Source organism: Hylobates moloch, unplaced genomic scaffold (assembly GCF_009828535.3).
Source record: "Hylobates moloch isolate HMO894 unplaced genomic scaffold, HMol_V3 SCAFFOLD_11, whole genome shotgun sequence".
Taxonomy (NCBI): Eukaryota; Metazoa; Chordata; class Mammalia; order Primates; family Hylobatidae; genus Hylobates; species Hylobates moloch.
In genome coordinates, this window is record NW_026652286.1 from 47,992,838 (window position 1) to 48,016,362 (window position 23,525).

The 23,525-nt window shown below is 38.2% G+C and overlaps 1 protein-coding gene across 1 annotated transcript in view; it reads left to right on the forward strand.

The window, feature by feature from the left end:
* The window catches only part of UVRAG (UV radiation resistance associated), a 333,170-nt gene that overhangs the window by 156,320 nt on the left and 153,325 nt on the right, over nt 1-23,525 (forward strand). The window contains exon 8 of the mRNA XM_032166960.2: nt 14,099-14,225. Coding sequence (XP_032022851.1) covers nt 14,099-14,225 — 127 coding nt within the window. The remainder of the gene's footprint in view (nt 1-14,098; nt 14,226-23,525) is intronic.

Here is a 23,525-nt window from a genome sequence, read left to right on the forward strand (position 1 = left end):
AGAAATAAGTTTTTCTGCTGTTTTCTCAGGTTGAATGTCTTTAACAGATGATCATACCATCTGTTTAGAATCAGTATGTCAGGGATGAGTAAGAAAGCATCTTGGGTGAGAAATGATTGCTGTAAGTACCTTTAACACATTGCCAAAAATCGTTTTCCATGCCCGTTGCTTCAACAAGGCCATACCATGATGCATCTCACTGAGTTCCCAGGCTTCCTCATTGTTTGTGACTCAAATTAAGATACTAACCTTTTCCTTTTAAAGTTTTCTATCAGCTTATCCTGGATCCTGGTAACCTATTTATTTAATGGATGAGTTTTGTAGTTATAATTTTAATTGTTTACTTTATACCTTAGGAAGGAGATAAAAATTTACTAGCTATAACCAAATTGCTGTTTGCTTAAGATTTATGTCATAGAAAATCATGAAAAGTATATTAGTGACACTGTTTGATAAAGAATAGGAGAGAAGAGCATACACATTCATAGTGCAGTAATTTGTGTGTGCACACATATGCAGGCACAGACATACTCATTTTGGGGACAGAATTTCAGATTTGTATCTGGAGGTAAATTCAGGCAAGCCTTTTGGAGAAAAAAAGAGGCTGAGTAAAGTTTAAGCAATGGTTTGATGTAATATTTATATGGAAACGTAAGTTAACAAACAACAAGTTTAATTGTATCTCTGGCTAGTAGAATGGGTCAGGAATTTCGTTTTATTAAATGTGTATTCGTAAAATTGATTTTTAATGTGACTTAAAAAATAAACTTTCTTTTTCAAGGTAGTTGAAAGGTAGATTCACAGAAAAATTAAGCAGAAAGGGCCGGGCGCGATGGCTCACGCCTGTAATCCCAGCACTTTGGGAGGCCGAGGCGGGGGGATCACGAGGTCAGGAGATCGAGACCATCCTGGCTAACATGGTGAAACCCTGTCTCTACTAAAAATACAAAAATATTAGCCAGGCATGGTGGCGGGCGCCTGTAGTCCCAGTTATTGGGGAGGCTGAGGCAGGAGAATGGCATGAACCCAGGAGGTGGAGCTTGCAGTGAGCTGAGATCGTGCCACCGCACTCCAGCCTGGGCGCCACCGCACTCCAGCCTGGGCGACAGAGCGAGACTCCATCTGAAAAAAAAAAAAAATTAGGCAGAAAGTACAGAGTTCCCATATAACCCACCCCATCCCCAATTTCTTCTGTTATAACATCTTGTACTAGTGTGGTACGATTGTTATATTGATTAATTAATATTAATGCATTATTATTAACTAAAGTACATAGTTTACATTAGGGTTTACTCTTTATGTTATACAGTTCAATGAGTTTTGACAAATGTATTGTATTATGTATCCATCATTACAGCATCAAACAGGATTGTTTCATTGCCCTAAAAATATCCTATCCTCGACGTGTTCATCCTTTTCTCCCTCCCCTGGCAACTGATCTTTTTTACTATCTCTATAATTTTACATTTTCCATGATTTCGTATAGTAGGAATCACACAGTATGTAGCTTTTTCAGACTGACTTCTTTCATTTAGCAATATGCATTTACGATTTCTCTGTCTTTTGATGGGTTGATAGCTCATTTCTTTTTATCACTGAATAGTACTCCATTATATATATACCACAGTTTTTCTGTTGACCTATTGAAGTATATCTTGGTTGCTTCCATGTTTTGGCAATTATGGATAAAGTTGTTGTAGACATTTGTGTATAGGTTTTTGTGTAAACATAAGTTTTCAATATCCAGGTTAATATATAAGAGTATGCTTGCTAGATTGTATAGTAAGCCTATTTTAGCTTTGTGAGAAGCTGCCAGACTGTCTGCCAAAATGGCTGTACCATTTTGCATTCCCACCTTCAATGAATGACAGTTCGTGTTGTTCCATATGTTTGCCAGCATTTGGTGGTGTGAGAATTTTGGATTTTATTCTAATGGGTATGTAGTCGTATCACATTGTTGTTTTAACTTGCAATGCCCTAATGATTTACGATGTTAAGCATCTTTTCATATGCTTGCCATCTATATATCTTCTTTGATGAGATACCTGTTCAGTTCTTTGTTGCGTTTTAAAATTGAGTTGCTCATTTCCTTTTCCTTTTTTTTTTTTTTGGAGACAGAGTCTCGCTCTTTCACTCAGGCTGGAGTGCAGTAGTGCGATCTTGGTTCACTGAAACCTCTACCTCCCAGGTTCAAGCGATTTTCCTCCCTCAGCCTCCCATGTAGCTGGGATTACAGGTGTACACCACCATGCCTGGCTAGATTTTTTTGTATTTTTGGTAAAGACGGGGTTTTGCCATGTTGGCCAGGCTGGTCTCGAACTCCTGGCCTCAGGTAATCTGCCTGCCTTGGCCTCCCAACGTGCTGGTATTACAGGCGTGAGCCACCGTGCCCAGCCAGGGTTGTTTGTTTTCTTAATATTGAATTTTAAGAGCTCTTTGAGGCCAGGCCCAAGTAATAGATCACACTTGGGTAACAGGGTGAGACCCTCTCTGTATTTTTTTTTTAATGAGAGTTCTTTGTATATTTTGGATACCAGTTCTTTATCAGATATGTTTTTTTGCATAGCTTTTCTCCCAGTCTGTGGCTTGTCTTTACTCTTAACAGAGTATCTTTTGCGGATTTTAAAGATTTCCAAGATACTAATTTCTTTTTTCATGGATCTTGCTTTTGGTGTTACATCTAGAAAGTTATCTCCAAACCCAGAGTCTTCTGTATTTTCTCCTGTGTTATCTTCTAGAAGTATAATTTTTAATTTCATATTTAGATCTGTGATCTGGTTTGAGTTAATTTTTTGTGAAGGGTATAAGACCTGTATCTAGATTGATTCCTCCCTCCCTCACTCACTCTGTTTCTTCCTTCTTTCCTTTCTTTTTTTGCATGTGGTGGTCCAGTGGTTTCACCATTTGCTGAAAAGACTATCCTTTCTGCATTAAGTTGCTTTTGTTTCTTTGTCAAATATTCTTTGACTATATTTGTTTGGGTATATTTCTAGGCTCTCGGTTCCATTTGATTGATCTATTTGTTTGTTCTTTTGCCCATACTACCCTGTCTTGATTACTGTAGCTTATGGTAATTCTAGACATTGGCTGCTGTCAGTCTTCCAACTTTGTTCTTCTTCTTCAATATTGTATTGTGTATTCTGGGTCTTTTGCCTTTATATAAACTTCAGAATCCATTTTGATATTAACAAAATAATGTGATGGATAATTGGATAATTCGATTCCACTTATTCATTGCTGTTGCACCGAAAGCCATCTAACTTTTTATACATATTAATTCTATATTCTGCAGTCTTGCTGTAATTGCTTTTTCCAGGAGAGTGTTTTTTTGTTTTGTTTGTCAATTATTTTGGATTTTCTATATAGAGACAATAATATTATCTGCAGCTAAAGACAGTTTTATTTCTTCTTTCCCAACGTGTGTAGCTTTTCTTTCTTTTTCTTGTCTTACTTCATTAGCCAGGACTTCAAGCATAACTATGTTGAATAGGAGCGAAAGGGGACATCCTTGTCTTGTTCTCAAACTTAGGGGATAAGCATCTAGTTTCTTACTATTAAGTATGATGTTAGCTGTAGGTTATTTGGTAGATGTTCTTTACCAGTTAAGGAAGTTCTCCTCTTTTCCTAGTTAGCTGAAAGTTTTTATCATGAATCATTGTTGGATTTTGTCACATGCTTTTTCTGCATCTATCAATATGTATGATCATATCATTTTTTCTTCCTTAGCCTGTTGATGTGATGAATTACATTAATTGCTCTTTGACTGTTGAACCAACCTTGCCTAACCGGGATAAATTACATGTTGCCATGTTGTGTAATTATTCTTATACATTGTTGGATTTGATTTGCTAATATTTTTATAGTGTCTTTGTCTGGTTTTTGTGTTGGGGTGATGCTGGCTTCATAGAATGAGTTAGCAAGTGTTAATCAACTTCTAATTTCTGGAAGAGATTCTGAAGAACTGGTATTGTTTCTTTTTTCTTATACTTTAAGTTCTAGGGTACATGTGCACAACGTGCAGGTTTGTTACATATGTATACATGTGCCATGTTGGTGTGCTGCACCCATTAACTCGTCATTTACATTGGGTATATCTCCTGATGCCTTCCCTCCCGCCTCCCCCCACCCCACAACAGGCCCCAGTGTGTGATGTTCCCCTTCCTGTGTCCAAGTGTTCTCATTGTTCAATTCCCACCTATGAGTGAGAACATGCTGCGGTATTTGGTTTTTTGTTCTTCAGATAGTTTGCTGAGAATGATGGTTTCCAGCTTCATCTGTGTCCCTACAAAGGACATGAACTCATCATTTTTTATGGCTGCATAGTATTCCATGGTGTATATGTGCCACATTTTCTTAATCCAGTCTATCATTGATGGACATTTGGGTTGGTTCCAAGTCTCTGCTATTGTGAATAGTGCTGCAATAAACATATATGTGCATGTGTCTTTATAGCAGCATGATTATAATCCTTTGGGTATATATCCAGTAATGGGATTGCTGGGTCAAATGGTATTTCTAGTTCTAGATCCTTGAGGAATCGCCACACTGTCTTCCACAATGGTTGAACTAGTTTACAGTCCCACCAACAGTGTAAAAACGTTCCTATTTCTCCATATCCCCTCCAGCACCTGTTATTTCCTGACTTTTTAATGATTGCCATTCTAACTGGTGTGAGATGGTGTCTCATTGTGATTTTGATTTGCATTTCTCTGATGGCCAGTGATGATGGGTATTTTTTCATGTGTCTGTTGGCTGCATAAATGTCTTCTTTTGAGAAGCGTCTGTTCATATCCTTCGCCCACTTTTTGATGGGGTTGTTTGATTTTTTTCTTGTAAATTTGTTTAAGTTCTTTGTAGATTCTGGATATTAGCCCTTTGTCAGATGGGTAGATTGCAAAAATTTTCTCCCATTCTGTAGGTTGCATGTTCACTCTGATGGTAGTTTCTTTTGCTATGAAGAAGCTCTTTAGTTTAATTAGATCCCATTTCTCAACTTTGGCTTTTGTTGCTGTTGCTTTTAGTGTTTTAGACATGTAGTCCTTGCCCATGCCTATGTCCTGAATGGTATTGCCTAGGTTTTCTTCTAGGGGTTTTTATGGTTTTACGTCTGACATTTAAGTCTTTAATCCATCTTGAATTAATTTTTGTATAAGGTGTAAGGAAGGGATCCAGTTTCAGCTTTCTACATATGGCTAGCCAGTTTTCCCAGCACGATTTATTAAATAGGGAATCCTTTCCCCATTTCTTGTTTTTGTCAGGTTTGTCAAAGATTAGATGGTTGTAGATGTGTGGTATTATTTCTGAGGGCTCTGTTCTGTTCCATTGATCTGTATCTCTGTTTTAGTACCAGTACCATGCTGTTTTGGTTACTGTAGCCTTGTAGTATAGTTAGAAGTCAAGTATTGTGATGCCTCCAGTTTTGTTCATTTGGCTTAGGATTGTGTTGACAATGTGGGCTCTTTTTTGGTTCCATATGAACTTTAAAGTAGTTTTTTCCAATTCTGTGAAGAAAGTCATTGGTAGCTTGATGGGGATGCCATTGAATCTATAAATTACCTTGGGCAGTATGGCCATTTTCATGATATTGATTCTTCCTATCCATGAGCATGGAATGTTCTTCCATTTGTTTGTATCCTCTTTTATTTAATTGAGCAATGGTTTGTAGTTCTTGAAGAGGTCCTTCACACCCCTTATAAGTTGGATTCCTAGGTATTTTATTCTCTTTGAAGCAATTGTGAATGAGAGTTCACTCATGATTTGGCTCTTTGTCTGTTATTGGTGTATAGGAATGCTTGTGATTTTTGCACATTGATTTTATATCCTGAGACTTTGCTGAAGTTGCTTATCAGCTTGAAATTTTGGGCTGAGACGATGGGGTTTTCTAGATATACAATCATGTCATCTGCAAACAGGGACAATTTGACTTCCTCTTTTCCTAATTGAATACCCTTTATTTCTTTCTCCTGCCTGATTGCCCTGGCCAGAACTTCCAACACTGTTGAATAGGAGTGGTGAGAGAGGGCATCCCTGTCTTGTGCCAGTTTTCAAAGGGAATGCTTCCAGTTTTTGCCCATTCAGTATGATATTGGCTGTGGGTTTGTCATAAATAGCTCTTATTATTTTGAGATATGTCCCATCAATACCGAAGTTATTGAGAGTTTTTAGCATAAAGGGCTGTTGAATTTTGTTGAAGGCCTTTTCTGCATCTATTGAGATAATCATGTGGTTTTTGTCTTTGGTTCTGTTTATATGATGGATTACGTTTATTGATTTGCGTATGTTGAACCAGCCTTGCATCCTAGGGATGAAGCCCACTTGATCATGGTGGATAAGCTTTTTGATGTGCTGCTGGATTCGGTTTGCCAGTGTTTTATTGAGGGTTTTTACATCAATGTTCATCAGGGATATTGGTCTAAAATTCTTTTTTTGTTGTGTCTCTGTCAGGTTTTGGTATCAGGATGATGCTGGCCTCATAAAATGAGTTAGGGAGGATTCCCTCTTTTTCTATTATTGGAATAATTTCAGAAGGAATGGTACCAGCTCCTCTTTGTACCTCTGGTGGAATTCGGCTGTGAATCCATCTGGCCCTGGACTTTTTTTGATTGGTAGGCTCTTAATTATTGCCTGAATTTCAGAGCCTGTTATTGCTCTATTCAGAGATTCAACTTCTTTCTGGTTTAGTCTTGGGAGGGTGTATATGTCCAGGAATGTATCTATTTCTTCTAGATTTTCTAATTTGTATAGAGGTATTTATAGTATTCTCTGATGGTAGTTTGTATCTCTGTGGGATCAGTGGTGATATCTCCTTTATCATTTTTTATTGTGTCTATTTGATTCTTCCCTCTTCTTTATTAGTCTTGCTAGCAGTCTATCAATTTTGTTGATTTTTTTCAAAAAATCAGCTCCTGGATTCATTGATTTTTTTGAAGGGTTTTTTGTGTCTCTGTCTCCTTCAGTTCTGCTCTGATCTTAGTTATTTCTTGCCTTCTGCTAGCTTTTGAATGTGTTTGCTCTTCTCTAGTTCTTTTAATTGTGATGTTAGGGTGTCAGTTTTAGATCTTTCCTGCTTTCTCTTGTGGGCATTTAGTGCTATAAATTTCCCTCTAAACACTGCTTTAAATGTGTCCCAGAGATTCTGGTATGTTGTGTCTTTGTTCTCATTGGTTTCAAAGAACATCTTTATTTCTGCCTTCATTTCGTTATGTACCCAGTAGTCATTCAGGATCAGGTTGTTCAGTTTCCACGTAGTTGAACGGTTTTGAGTGAGTTTCTTAGTACTGAGTTCTAGTTTTATTGCACTGTGATCTGAGAGACTGTTTGTTATAATTTCTGTTCTTTTACATTTGCCAAGGAGTGCTTTACTTCCAACTATGTGGTCAATTTTGGAATAAGTGCGATGTGGTGCTGAGAAGAGTGTATATTCTGTTGATTTGGGGTGGAGAGTTCTGTAGATGTCTTTTAGGTCTGCTTGGTGCAGAGCTGAGTTCAATTCCTGGATATTCTTGTTAACTTTCTGTCTCATGGATCTGTCTGATGTTGACAGTGGGGTGTTAAAGTCTCCCATTATTATTGTGTGGGACTCTAAGTCTCTTTTTATGTCTCTAAGGACTTGCTTTATTAATCTGGGTGCTCCTGTGTTGGGTGCATATATATTTAGATAGTTAGCGCTTCTTGCTGAATTGATCCCTTTACCATTATGTAATGGCCTTCTTTGTCTGAGACGGATCTTGCTCTTCCCCAGGCTAATGCATGGCCGCTCGGCTCACTGCAACTCCCCTCCGGCTCACCCATTCTCTGCCTCCTACAGGCGCCCGCCACCGCGCCCGGCTAATTTTTTGTATTTTTAGTAGAGACGGGGTTTCACCGTGTTAACCAGGATAGTCTTGATCTCCTGACCTCGTGATCCACCCGCCTCGGCCTCCCAAAGTGCTGGGATTACAGGCATGAGCCACCGCGCCCGGCCTTTCTTTGTCTCTTTTGATCTTTGTTGGTTTAAAGTCTGTTTTATCAGAGACTAGGATTGCAACCTGTGCTTTTTTGTGTTTTCCGTTTGCTTGGTAGATCTTCTTCCGTCCCTTTATTTTGAGCCTATGTGTGTCTCTGCACGTGAGATGGGTCTCCTGAATACAGCACACTTATGGGTCTTGACTCTATCCAATTTGCCAGTCTGTGTCTTTTAATTGGAGCATTTAGCCCATTTACATTTAAGGTTAATATTGTTATGTGTGGATTTGATCCTGTCATTATGATGTTAGCTGGTTATTTTGCTCGTTAGTGGTTGCAGTTTCTTCCTAGCATCTATGATCTTTACAATTTGGCATGTTTTTGCATTGGCTGGTACCAGTTCTTTCCATGTTTAGTGCTTCCTTCAGGAGCTCTTGTAGGGCAGGCCTGGTGGTGACAAAATCTGTCAGCATTTGCTTGTCTGTAAAGGATTTTATTTCTCCTTCACTTAGGAAGCTTAGTTTGGCTGGATATGAAATTCTGGGTTGAAAATTCTTTTCTTTCTTTTTTTTTTTTTTTTTTTTTGAGATGGAGTCTTTCTCTGTCCCCCAGGCTGGAGTGCAGTGGCGCAATCTCGACTCACTGCAAACTCCGCCTCCCAGGTTCACGCCATTCTCCTGCCTCAGCCTCCCGAGTAGCTGGGACTACAGGCGCCTGCCAACGTGCCTGGCTAATTTTTTGTATTTTTAATAGAGACGGGATTTCACCGTGTTAGCCAGGATGGTCTCGATCTCCTGACCTCGTGATCCGCCCGCCTCGGCCTCCCAAAGTGCTGGGATTACAGGCTTGAGCCACCACGCCCGGCCGAAGATTCTTTTCTTCAAGAATGTTGAATATTGGCCCCCACTCTCTTGTGGCTTGTATTGTTTCTGCCAAGACATCCGCTGTTATTCTGATGGGCTTCCCTTTGTGGGTAACCCGACCTTTCTCTCTGGCTGCCCTTAACATTTTTTCCTGCATTTCCACTTTGGTGAATCTGACAATTATGTGTCTTGGAGTTGCTCTTCTTGAGGACTATCTTTGTGGCGTTCTCTGTATTTCCTGAATTTGAATGCTGGCCTGCCTTGCTAGGTTGGGGAAGTTCTCCTGGATAATATCCTGCAGAGTGTTTTCCACCTTGGTTCCATTCTCCCCATCACTTTCAGGTACAAAGTCAGACGTAGGTTTGGTCTTTTCACATAGTCCCATATTTGTTGGAAGCTTTGTTCATTTCTTTTTACTCTTTTTTCTCTAAACTTCTCTTCTTGCTTCATTTCATTCATTTGATCTTCAATCACTGATACCCTTTCTTCCAGTTGATTGAATCGGCTACTGAAGCTTGTGACTGCATCACATAGTTCTTGTGCCATGGTTTTCAGTTCCATCCAGTCATTTAAGGTCTTCTCTACACTGTTTATTCTAGTTAGACATTCGTCCAATCTTTTTTCAAGGTTTTTAGCTTCTTTGTGATGGGTTCGGACATCCTCCTTTAGCTCGGAGAAGTTTGTTATTACCGATCTTCTGAATCCTTCTTCTCTCAACTTGTCAAAGTCTTTCTCCGTCTTGCTTTGTTCAGTTGCTGGCAAGGAGCTGCATTCCTTTGGAGGAGAAGAGGCACTCTGATTTTTAGAATTTTCAGCTTTTCTACTCTGGTTTCTCCCCATCTTTGTGGTTTTATCTACCGTTGGTCTTTGATGATGGTGACGTACAGATGGAGTTTTGGTGTGGATATCCTTTCTGTTTGTTAGTTTTCCTTCTAACAGTCAGGACCCTCAGCTGCAGGTCTGTTGGAGTTTGCTGGACGTCCACTCCAGGCCCTGTTCACCTGGGTATCACCAGTGGAGGCTGCAGAACTGCAAATATTGCAGAACGGCAAATGTTGCTGCCTGATTGTTCTTCTGGAAGCTTCATGTCAGAGGGGCACCTGACCGTATGAGGTGTCAGTCGGCTCCTACTGGGAGGTGCCTCCCAGTTAGACTACTTGGGGGTCAGGGACCCACTTGAGGAGGCAGTCTGTGCATTCTCAGATCTCAAACTCCGTGCTGGGAGAACCACTACTCTCTTCAAAGCTGTCAGACAGGGATGTTTAAGTCTGCAGAAGTTTCTGCTGCCTTTTGTTCGGCTATGCCCTGCCCCAGAGATGGAGCCTACAGAGGCAGGCAGGCCTCTTTGAGCTGCAGTGGGCTCCACCCAGTTCGAGCTTCTGGGCCGCTTTGTTTACCTGCTCAAGCCTCAGCAATGGTGGGCGCCCCTCCCCCACCCTGGCTGCTGCCTTGCAGTTCAGTCTCAGACTACTGTGCTAGCAGTGAGCAAGGCTCCATGGGCAGAGGACCTTCTGAGCCAGGCGGGGGATATAATCTCCTGGTGTGCTGTTTGCTAAGACCATTCGAAAAGCACAGTATTAGGGTGGGCATGACCTGATTTTCCAGGTGTGATTTTCCAGGTGCCGTCTGTGGTGGCTTCCCTTGGCTAGGAAAGGGAATTCCCCGACCCCTTGTGCTTCCCTGATGAGGCGATGCCTTGCCCTGCTTTGGCTCACGGTCTGTGGGCTGTACCCACTGTCCTGCACCCACTGTCCTACAAGCCCTAGTGAGAAGAACCCGGCACCTCAGTTGGAAATGCAGAAATGATCCATCTTCTGCATTGCTCACGCTGGGAGCTGTAGACTGGAGCTGTTCCTATTCGGCCATCTTGGAACCTGCCTGCCTCTTTTTTCCAATATTGTTTCTTATTTAAACATTTAGTAGAATTCACTGTGAAACCAGCTAGACCTTTTTTTTTCCCCTGTTTCGGAAGGTTAGTAATTGTTAATTTAATTTCTCTATCTCTCTCTTTTTTTTTTTTTTTTTTTTGAGACAGGGTCTTGCTCTGTTGCCCAGACTGAGTATAGTGGCACGATCATGGCTCACTCTAGCCTTGAACTCCTGAGCTCAAGTGATCCTTTCCCCTCAGCCTCCTGAGTAGCTGGGACTACAGGTGCATGCCACCGCATCCAGCCAATTTTGTTATTTTTTATTTTCATAGTCGAGGTTTCACTGTATTGCCTAGGCTGGTCTCAAACTTCTGGGCTCAAGCAATCCTCCCACCTGGGCCTCCTAAAGTGCTGAGATTACGGCCATGTGCCAATGTCCAGCCTAATTTCTTTATTATCTCTTTCTCCTACTCTGAGTTTTGGTAGATTGTCTTTCAAAGATTTGTTTACATTATCTAAGTTACCAAACTTCTGGGCATAGGGTTGTTTATAGTGTTTTTTTATTCTTCTGATGTTTGTGAGATCAATTGTGATAACCCGTCTTTCTTCATATTAGTAATTTTTGACTTTTCTCTTTTTTCCTTGAAGAGTCTGGCTAGAATTTTTTTTTTTTTTTTTTTGAGATAGTGTTTCACTCTTGTTGCCCAGGCTGGTGTGCAGTGGTGCGACCTCAACTAACTGCAACCTTCACCTCCCAGGTTCAAGCAATTCTCCTGCCTCAGCCTCTCAAATAGCTGGGATTACAGGTGCCTGCCACCATGCCCAACTAATTTTGTATTTTTAGTAGAGATGGGGTTTTGTCATGTTGACCAGGCTGGTCTCAAACTCCTGACCTCCGGTGATCCGCCTGCCTCAGTCTCCCAAAGTGCTGGGATTACAGACCCGGCCCTGGCTAGAGTTTTATCAATTTTATTTACCTTTTCAAAGAACCAGTTGTTGGTTTCATTGATTTTTCTGTATTGGATTTATTCTTTTTGGATTTAACTGGCTTCTTGAATATGTAGATTTCTTTCTTCTGCCTAATTTGGTAAGTTTTTAAATTTTTTTAGACAGTGTCTTGCTCTGTCGCCCAGGCTGGAGTGTAGTGGCATGATGTTGGCTCACTGCAACCTCCACCTCCCGGGTTCAAGCGATTTTTCCACCTCAGCCTCCCGAATAGCTGGGATTACAGGCGCCCACTACTGTGCCCAGCTAATTTTTGTATTTTTAGTAGAGATGGCGTTTCACCATGTTGGCCAGGCTGGTCTCAAACTCCTGACCCCATGTGATCTGCCCACCTCAGCCTCCCAAAATGCTGAGATTACAGGCGTGAGCCACTGTGCCTACCCCTAATTTGGCAAGTTTTTAGCCATTATTTATTTTCTTTTTCTCTTTCTTTCTTTCTTTCTTTCTTTCTTTCTTTCTTTCTTTCTTTCTTTCTTTCTTTTTCTTTTTCTTTCTTTCTTTCTTGTGATAGGGTCTTGCTGTGATACTCAGGCTGAAGTACAATGGCATCATCATAGCTTACCTCAGCCTCAAACTCCTAGGCTTGAATGATCCTCCTGCCTCAACCACTGAGTCGTTGGGATTACAGGCATGAGCCACCTTGCCTGGCTCCATTATTTTTTCAAATACTTTTTCAGTCCTTCTCTGTTTCCGTTTTCTTTCTAGTACTCTGATGATACAAAAGTTAGCTCTTTTGGTATAGTTACACAGGTGCCTGATGTTTTGTTCATTTTTTTTCACGACTATTTTCTCTCTGTTGCCAAAATTGGTAGTTTCAGTATTCTGTTCACAGACTTTTCCCTGCTTCCTCTGTTCTGCCATTGAGCCCATTCACTGAGTTTTTGTTATTTTTTTGTTCTAAAATTTCCATTTGGTTCTTTATATCTTCTGTTTCTTTGCTGAGACTTTCTAGTTTTTTTTTTCCTACTTTTTCATTTGTTTCAAGCATATTCTTAATTGCTATTGAAGCATTTTTATGTTGGCTACTTTTAGGTCTTTATCAGAAAATTGTAACACATCTATCATGTCAGTATTGGCATCTGTTGTTTGTCCTTTTTCATTTTGTTTGACATTTTCCTGGTTCTTGGTGTGGTGAGTGGTTTTTGATTGAAACTTGGACATTTTGGGCATTATGTTTTAAGTCTCTGGATCTTATTTAAGCCCTCTGTTTTAGCTGGCTTCCTCTGAGACCTCTCTGGTAGGGGAAAGAAGAGATGCCATTTCATTACTGCCAGATGAGTATAGAAGTCCAGATTCCCTATGCAGCTTCCATTGGCTAAGTGGCAGGGGAGAAAGCTCCCCTTGCCTTAATTAATACCGGCCAGGTGTGGCTCCCTACTAGGCCTCCACTGGTAAATTCTTAGCTAGGAGGAGTAGGAATGCCTTGTTACTTCTCCCCACATATCTTCCACTGGTATCACAAAAAGGAGGGTGGCCTCATTAGCACTGGGTAGTAGTGAAAGTGACTCTCAACTAGGCCTTCTCTAATACCACTGCACTGGGGATGGTAGAGGGTTATCTCATTACAGACAGGTGGGTGGCAGGATCCCCATGTGGTGTCAGTAGTTACCACATGGGACTCGTTTGGTTACTGCCTAGCAGGGATGAAAACCTCAGGCCTCTGCTTGGCCTTCTTTGAAACAGGCAGTGGGGTTAGAGCACCTTGGTTTGGTTTGGCAAACGTGGAAATCTACTTTTTGTTTCTATGGATTTGCCTATTCTGGACATTTCATATAAATGGAGCCGTATAGTGTGTGGCCTTTTAAAACTGGATTCTTTAACTTAGCATAATGTTTTTAAGGTTCATCCATGTTGTAGCATTTGTCAGTACTTAATTTCTTTTTATTACAAAATAATATTTGATTGTATGGATAGGCCACATTTTATTTATCCTTTCATCAGTTGATGGACATTTGGGTTCTTTATGTCGTTCGGCTATTATGAGTAATGCTGCTATGAACATTTGTGTTCAGGTTTTTGTGTGGACATGTGTTCAGTTCTCTTGGTATATACCTAGAAATGGAATTGCTGGGTCTTATGGTTCCTCTGTATTTAACTTTTTGAGAACTTATTTGTTATTAAGTTTTAAAAATCTTATTGTATTGTATTGTGGTATCAGGGAAGGTACCTGAGATATTTTGTGTAGTGTCTGTTGGGTCCCCAGACTTAAGATTTACTTTTACTCTTATTCTTTGCTTATTTCTATATGATTTTCATTAAAAGGATGGTGCTGATAATTAAGTTACTCAAGAGTTCCATAAGTTTGATGAGTATTAAAATGTTTTAAGCCATTATTTATTTTTAAACATTGTGAGTATATAATTATTCATAGTCATGACATTTGTATTCATAAATATACCTGTGATTTTATTTATTTAGAAAAAAAAAAGTGAATGCCTGCAGTTAAAAATTTTGGTGCTTCAAAATGAACTGGAGCGGCAGAAGAAAGCTTTGGGACGGGAGGTGGCATTACTGCATAAGCAACAAATTGCATTACAAGACAAAGGTGAGTGGAAATACCATACAAACAGCCTAAACTCCACATTCAGTAGTTCTCCTTTCTTCTTCATCACAAGCTCAAATAGTCATTTTTTGTGTCAATACAGTCACATATCACTTAATGACAGGGATATATTCTGGAAATGCATCCTTTGGTGATTTCCTTGATGAGCTGCCATCATAGAGTATGCTTACACAAGTCCAGATGATATAAACTACTACACACCTAGGCTATATGGTATAGCCTCTGGCTCTTAGGCTATAAACTTGTACAGCATGTTACCATACTGAATACTGTAGGCAACTATAACACAATGGTGAGTATTTATGTATCTAAATATATCTAAGCATAGAATAAAAATACTATACTATAATCTGTGGGACCGCCATCTTGTATGTGGTTTGTTGTTGATTAAAACATCATTATGCAGTGCATGATTGTATGGTGATAGAATTTTCTCAAATTTTTAAAATATTTTTGCAAGTATTTTGAAGTTAGTCCATGCAGACAAGTGTACAAATCTGTATTCAAGTGGTCCCGGACTTACAATGGTTTGATTTAATGATGATTTAACTTAAGATTTTTCAGTTTTACAATGTGCAAAAGTTATATGCATTTGGTAGAAACCACACTATGAATTTTGAATTTTGATCTTTTTCCAGGCTAGCAATATGTGGTATGATATTTTCTTGCTATGCTAGGCAGTGACAGTGAGCTGCAGCTCTCAGTCAGCCACATGATCATGAGGGTGAACAACTGGTACTCCATAATGTACTCTGTTGCTAGTGTTTTTTGGATATTGTGTTTTATGTTTTCACATCCCATCAAGTCTACAAAATGCTCATCTGTGTATGGTATTCAATGCTGTGTTATAAAATAAGTTTTGTGTTAGATGATTTTGCCCAACTGTAAGCTAATGTAAGTGTTCTGACACCTTAAAAGTAGTCTAGGCTAAGGTTTCATCATCAGTAGGCTAGGTGCATTAAATACATTTTCAACTTATGATATTTTCAACTTACAATGGGTTTATCAGGATATAACCCCACGGTAAGTTATGGAGAAGTTGTGTCCATAGAGCTTGAATTTTCACAAAGCAAACACACCCATGTGAGCAGAATCTCAATCAAGAAACAGGACCCCAAAACAGGACCCCAAAGCCTCCTCATGCTTCCTTCCATTTACCACATCTCCAGCCAGACTAGCCACCACCAAGACTCAAACCAGATTGGTTTTGCCTAATTTTGAACTTTATAGAAATAGAATCATATATGTACATGTGGTGGCTCTTTTCAACATTGTGTTTGTAGAGTCGTTCTTACCTTCATATGGTTGCAGTTTGTTCATGTTTAATGCCAAATAGTATTCCATTATATGAATGTGAATTTATTTATCTACTCTTGCTGTTGGTTTCAGTAATTTTCATTTTGGGAACATTAGAGTTAATGCTTCCATGAACCTTCTAGGTTTCTGAGTGAAGAACTTTCCTATGTTTCTTAATAAAGATTTTTAGGTATTTCAGTTGAGTAGAAACTGAGGAGTAGAATTACAGTCAAGAGAATATACGTATCTTCAGCTTAGTAGATTGTGTCCAACGGTTTTCCAATATGATTGTGCCAGTTTATCTCCCCTCTGTCCAGTGTTGCTCCTTCCTACATCCTTGTCAGGAATTTCTTTTCTTTTTTTTGTGTGTGTGTATTTTGTATTTATCGCATTTAGTAATTTGTGTTTTTCGTTTTAGCCTTTCTGTTGGATATGTTGTAATATCCTCTTGCAGTTTTAATTTTTATTTTCCTGAAGACTAATGAAGTTAGTCTTTCATATGTTATAAATTTTATAAACATTTCATATGCTTCTTGCTGACTGAGATACACTCTTTTGTGATATACCAGTTTGAATCTTTTGCCCATTAAAAAAAATTTGGTTTGACTGTTTTTTTTTGTAAGATTTCTTTATATATTATGGATATGGGTTCTTTTTTTGGCATATGCTTAAAAATGTATTCTCCCATACAGTGTATTTTGAGTTTATTCATCATTTTTTAAAAACTTTATTCTTTTTTTCCTTTTTTTTGAGATGGGGTCTCACTGTTTTGCCCAGGTTGGAGTGCACTAGTGTCATCTCAGCCCACTGCAACTTTCTGGGTTCAAGCGACTCTCCTGTCTCAGCCTCCACAGTAGCTAGGATTACAGGCGTGTACCACCATGCCTGGCTAATTTTTGAATTTTTAGCAGAGACGTGGTTTTACCATGTTGTCCAGCCTGGTCTTGAACTCCTGACCCCAAGTGATCCGCCTACCTCCCAAAGTGCTAGGATTACAGGCATGAGCTACCACGCCTGGCCACTTCTGGAACTTTCTTTGTGTTTGTTCACCCTCTGCATTGTGGCCTGGAAACACTCCCCATGTAGTGATTTGGAGCCGTTATAGGGCTCACGTTTCTTGTTTTCCTTCTCTCAGGAATCATTATACTAGGCTGTCTCTTACCTGTTGTCTGAAAACTGTTGTTACATATAATTTTGTATGACTTTCTAGTTGTTTACAGTGAGAGGAAAATCTGATGTATGTTATTCCATCAGTCAGAAATAAAAGTCTTTTTCCTTTGCTTTTTTACCTCTATACTTGCTTTTATGAGAACACTCTTTACTCATCTCTCCTTGGTTTAGTTCTTTTGGTTCTTCAAAGACATGCTCAAATACTACCTCTCCTTGAGGCTTTTTTCTCCCTCAAGTAAAAGTTTCCTGCTCCTTCTTCGGTGTCCCCATAGTGTTTTGATGTCATCTTATCTTCCCACTTAGTTGGTAAGCCCTTTCAGGGCAGGGACTTCGCATTTTTATGGTATCCTTCTCAGTGCCCAACATTGAGGCCCTCATTGAGTATTACACAGCATGAATCTTTGAGGGGCTTTCATATAGGTAATGTGCCATTAAATGTAGTACATGAATTATTTAACCTTATTTTATTTGTTGCATCCTTTTGTGGTTTCCTGTTTAGTTTTCGGTGTATTTCACATAGTTGACATTGGTGGATAAATGAGACGTAATAGAAAACAGAAAATCTACTGTGGCAAGAATGTATTTGGAATGTGAATAAAGTAAGTCATTTTTAGCAGGTTTTAAAGTTTTGACCTATACGAAATTTAGGTTACATTACAAGGAATAATTTTATAAATATGATTTTTCTTCATTTCGGTAATTTTAGAAAATAAGTTTCTAAAGGAACAGGCTTTGATTCAGAATGCCTTGTTTCACGCCTGCTTCATTGTTTACCAGCTGTGTAACCTTGTCCAATAACTTAGTGTTATCTCTACAATGGGGTTAATAATAATAATACTTAAAACTGTGTCTCACTGAGTTTTAACAGGCTTCCAAGTTCTGCTGATGTTTCTGGTCTGTGAACCATATTTTGTGTAGCAAGAGTATGTATGATATGATGATCAGATGAGTTATGAAAATGAAATGGTCTTATAAAAATAGGAGCAAAACACCATCTGTTTTATTCCTATGTCATACTCTGGTGGGTTTCTGTACCTTTAAGATAAAAGTCTCAGCTCAAGATGACTTACAAAGGCCTCCAATGGCTCACCTCAATCTGAATGCTTCAACCACATAGAACTCTTTTAGTTACTTAAGTATGCTTTGTTCTATCTTACCTGCATTCAGGCCTTTGCCTAAATGCTGTTTTCACCAAGAAACTATCACTGGCTCCCTTCTCTTTCAGTGCTTTGGAAGTACTATCAACTTTTACCGTACTCACATTGCCTGCTACCTGTGGCATATATTTCTGCATATCTTACCTTTTTTAAGATCATTAACTTTCAAAATGCAAACACTGTGAGGTTTTAAAGGGTTTAGGGACTTTTGACCTTTTCTAGTAAGAGTAATAATAGTAGCAATAATGTATCCAGTACAGTGCTTATTACTAAAAATATGTGACATTGTTTAATCACTACAATAACTTTACGAGGTTGATGCTATTATTATTTACCTTTTATAGCTGAGGAAACTATGTCAGGGTCAGAGAGATTAAGTAACTTACTTAAATTCATGTAGCTAATGAGAGGTGATGTTGAGATTAAAATCTATTGATTCCAAAACTCTCAATCACTGAATAATACTACATTTTTATAACTAGTATGATATATAACGCCAGGGGATATATATTATTCTAGAATATGGTAAAAAGATAGGGAGATACAGTTCTTTAACTGTTTCTGGTTGTATATTTGCCTATTAGGATAGAAAGAGGTCCCAGGATGTCTGTCCTTAGATTATAAGCAAATGAACCTCTAAACAGTGATATCTATACCATTTACAAGACTGAGGTTTAATAATAATTGCTCATATTTAGAGAATATGAGCTTCTATTTATATTTTATAGAATGCAAGCTGATATTAATTGCTCTTATATATAGAATATTAGTGCCAGGAAATGTCATATTTTCTATTCTTTACCTAATTTTGTCCTAATAATCCTATACATTAAAGATACTATTATTATCCTTCTAATAATAAAGATGCTACATATTAGTACCCAGTTTGCAGATGAGGATGATTTGTCCAAAGCCACATAACAAGTTATGTGCCCAAAGCCACATACATAGCAAGTTATGGCGGAGCCTGTGTTCAGAGTTACTGCTGCCTAACTGTGCTACAAAGGGAGATTATAGAATTTTATAGATATCTCTTCTAGTATTTTAATTCTGACAGCCAAGTCAGTTGCACATTCTTGAATCTCTGTTTTATCATGGAGAGAAATAATGGTAATCTTCAAGTTAAATACGTATTTGTCATGGTGGGTCACAACTGTTGATTTTTAACACCGACTTTGTACTTCAAGTGCTGTTTTCTCACTTTTATATATGTTTTTGAGATGAGAATTACTTTGTATTCACCTGGACTATTAGAATCCTTAGAAGGTTAGGATCTAATGTTGATACTCTGGTTCCTAACATAAGTAGGAGAAAGAGTACTGCTGTTGGCTTCACTCTTATTCCCATTGCGAATGTTTGTGGGCTATGGTGATTGGCACTGGGGAGTGGGAAAGAGGGGGATGGCTGGATACAGATAACCACATTTATTTACTAGCATAACCTGGTCTACTTTTTGGAGACCTGTGTTCTTCATAGTGGTTGTGCTAGGTAACCAGATACATACTTATTCTTCAATATTCTATTCTAAACATATACTATTATATGCTTGTGTTGAACATTATTCTTGTACAGTTACATGAATTTACTATTTAATGAATCTTGAGCCAAGTTAAAATATTTTAGAAGCACCATAGTCACTGGTATTTGCTCAACAAAGGTGAAAAAGGTATTTTTCTCTTGCATTTGCAGCTTTGATTTAGTTTGTTTGCTAGGGAGTAGTGAAATGATTTGCTAATATGAATATTGCTAGTGGGTTCTTACATATTGTGACTGGCACTTGGTGCTTATTTAGGTACTTGGTTCTGAGTCCAAGAGCTCAGTTAGGTTATAAAGTCAGTAATGTATCATATTTAATTGTGACTTTGCTACTGATTCTTCTGAATGACCACAAAGGAATTATTTACCGTCTGCATCTTTTTACACATCTGTTCAGTAAGGATAGCTGCTAATAATACTGACATAGGAATTAATTTGTGTAAACATTTGGAAGAAACCAGGTGCTTATATTTTTGTCCATGAAAATCCATTGCAGCAGGATGATTTATTGGAAAGTGCCAGAAAGACAATTTTTATCCACGCTGCTGACTTGCTGAGTGGTCACATAACTCCAAAGGGCCTCATTACTTCACACCCATACATTTTCCCTTCCTATCCCTCAAAGGCAGTGGTTCTCAACTTGTGGTCTACAGCAACTTCCAGCTGGGTCATGAGCTGATCTTTTCAGTATTAATGTTTATTAGTGTATATATTTTCATTTCTGGAAGGTATTAGTAGTTTAACTTAGGATGTTTAATAAAAACCAGATTTCCCCTCAGTAACTCAAGCCAAGTAATCTTCCCATTAATGAATTCTGTGTTGCTTTACAGGGTCTTTTATCCTGACACAACCTCCAAATCTTTGAAAAGCAACACTCTATCAAAATTAGTTTGCTGGAAACTTAGCTCAAAAAATGGTATGAAATGTTGGTTTTACGGAAATGTGTTCAGTAGAATGTAGGTTTCTTATTGTATTAGTCCATTTTTGCGTCAGTATAAAGAAATACTTGATGCTGGGTAATTTATATAGAAAAGAAGTTTAATTGGCTTACGGTTCTGCAGGCTGTACAGGAAGCATGATGCCAACATCTGCTCCAGGTGAGGGCCTCAGGAAGCTTACAGTCATGGTGGAAGGTGAAGCCAGTGCAGGCGTATCACATGGTGAAAGTGGAAGGGAGGGGGGCGGGGAGAATTGCCATACTCTTTTAGACTACCAGGTCTCCTGTGAACTACCAAAGCAAGAACTCGCTATCACCAAGGGGATGGCATTAAGCCATTTGTGAGGGATCCACCCCCATGTTCCAGTTATTCCTCCCCTCCAACACTGAGGATCACATTTCAACACGAGATTTGGAGGAGCACACATCCATACCATATCACTTATAAACAAATGTTGATAAAAACCCAAGAATACTTCAATGGTGCCTGGGAAGTGGTATTAACTCTATAAAAGGAGAGTTCTCCAATCTTTGTGGGAAGAAGCTACTTTTTAATACAATTACTTTCTTGATAGTAAGGATAACCATACGGTTAAAAAGTGCTTATACCAAAGTTTTTATATTTGATCCTTAAAGCATCTCTGAAATCTAAGTAGGGCAGATGTTACCCTCTTTGTATATATGAGGTACTGGGAAGTTAAATGACTTGTAAACACAGACAATTAGGAGCAAAGTTAAGATGTGGACCCAAATTCAGCACAGATTTCAACTCTAAATTCTGTGCTTTTCTCAGTATTCCATACTACCTAAAACTTTGCAAAACATTCATTTGAATCCCACATAAATCACATGAAGTAGATAACTTTTATTGAAATCCTGTAACATGCCAGATATTTTAGTTTTGGTATATTATTAATTCTTAAAATAGTCTTAAGATATCATTTTTACCTCCTTTTCCCAAATGAGGAAAATTAGGGCTCAGAGACATTTCCCTGAGGTCCCAATTAAGTGACAGATCCAAATTCAAACATTGGTTTCTCTTACTCCAAAGCCTGTCTTGTTTCCACTAAATGAAACGTCATTACTGCTTTCTCTAGTATGTGTCCAGGTCAGCTCACAGTTTGCTGTTTTTCTATTTGGCCTGTGAGGTGTTAGCTAGAGAACTTTGTTTTGCTTTGTTCCTTTTTATTATAGTATGACTGAAGTGAATTTTCTCCAAAAATTGCTTTGATTTGGGCCTGCCATTTTCCAAGTTTGTCCTTAGACAGTTCATTCAACCTTTTTAGCTTATTTCCTCTGCATAAATAAAACAAAACAAAAAATTCTGAATTATACAGTCAAGATTTCTTTCAGCTCTATTAAGATTTTGGTTATCTCAGAAAGGTAGGACTGGTGGGAATGATGGTGATCTGTTCACCTTTTTTAGTGCATCTCTTTATTATTGTTATTATTATAAGTTTAATGCTGATGATATATTTTCCAGCATTTTATAAAGGTTTTTTTTTTTAATCTTTGACTCAAGTATGTCTATGACTGTTGCCTGTTTAATACTGAAAAGCCATTTGGTGGGAATGACCTATTAGAATTCTGTAACTAGCCATACTTTTCTCCTATTTTACTTTGGCAATTAAGAGCAAAAAGAAACATCATTTTGGTGACAGTGAATAGGAGAGGTCAGATATGTCAGATTTCGTTGCTCAGATTTGGGGAAATAAATTACCCTTGGTAATTTCAGTGAATAAGAAGTTGTTGCCAAAATAAATATTTTATGTGAAGTTCTCATCAACTGTAATAGTTTCTTATTGTCATTTTGAAAAAAAAAACAAAACAAAAAACCAACAACAAAGAGTAATTAGGGTGACCTACATATGTAGTTTGTTCTGTTTAATTAGCTTCTGCTTGGTTAGTAAATTATTGTGTCCTTTTGGTCTGCATCTCAGATAAAAGAAGAATCACACAGTATATTTAAATTGATACTTTAATTTCTATCAAAAGGTCATAGGTTTCTATTTGAAGTTGTAAATACATTATTAAGTCTTGTATAACAATTTTTTCCTTAGGTCATACAGTTACTTATGAAAAGTTATTTCTCAGTTTTTAAACTCAAAATATATTTATTTGAAATGATGGCAAAATTTAAATTGTATTATAAATATGTATTCTGATTTTTTAAATAACCATCTGACAGAAATTCTTAAATAGGCTTCTTCAAAATTATTAATATCTAACTTTCAAAAAAATGTCTGGACCTGAGGACAGATTCTCCTTAGGATTTATGCTATTAGCAATAAAAGCCAGACAACTTGTGGCAGGGGTATTTTGGGGGAAGAGGTAGGTAAATATGAGTCCTAAGCAAACTTTTCATTTTATTTCAATTTCCATGTAAGTATAGTAATTTATTCCAGTAATGCCTTATTTGGTTGTAGGAATGGCAAACTGTCATATTTTAATCTCTCTTTCCTATGGGAGGTATAGATGTGTAGAAATATGCCACCTGACACAATTGTATATTGGTTTGTCATAATTTTTTCTCCACTTACTCTCAAAATGCACTGGAAGTAACATTTACAAAAAAATACATTTACATTTAGGTGGTTGAACATAGAAGTAAAAAGAGAGCATATGACTTGTAAAGGAAGTAGAAGGAGCATTGATTTTTATCTTTCTGCATATATGCCTTTGTCAGTTCATTTATTCATAATTTGTGGAACACTTTCAAAGAACCAGACATTGCAATTAGAGTCAGCATGGCAGGTGTGATAAATATGTAACAGAAGTATATAGAGGGTACTGTAAGAACACAGAATATAAACATATGAAAATCAGAACAACAGGTAAAGGAGGTGACACACTGAGCCTGGAAGAATATATAGTATTTTTCTAATTAGGGGGAGAAGGTGAGACCTTCCAGGTAAAGGGAGCGGTTTATACAGAGGCATGGAAGTAGCTTAGGGAATTGTGAGCAATTCCAGTAAAGCTTACTGGGGGCAGGCACAATAATGCAAATGTTAAAAATGAAATTCTCCCCATTTTACAGATGACGAACATGAAGTTCAGAGAAGTTGAAACTTGTCTAGAGTCTTGAAAGTAGCATGGGTAGGATTTCAACTTAGATCTTTCTGATTCATAAGTCCATGGGCTTTCTAAATACAGTTCACTGCCTTCCATAGGATCTGCTTATTGTTC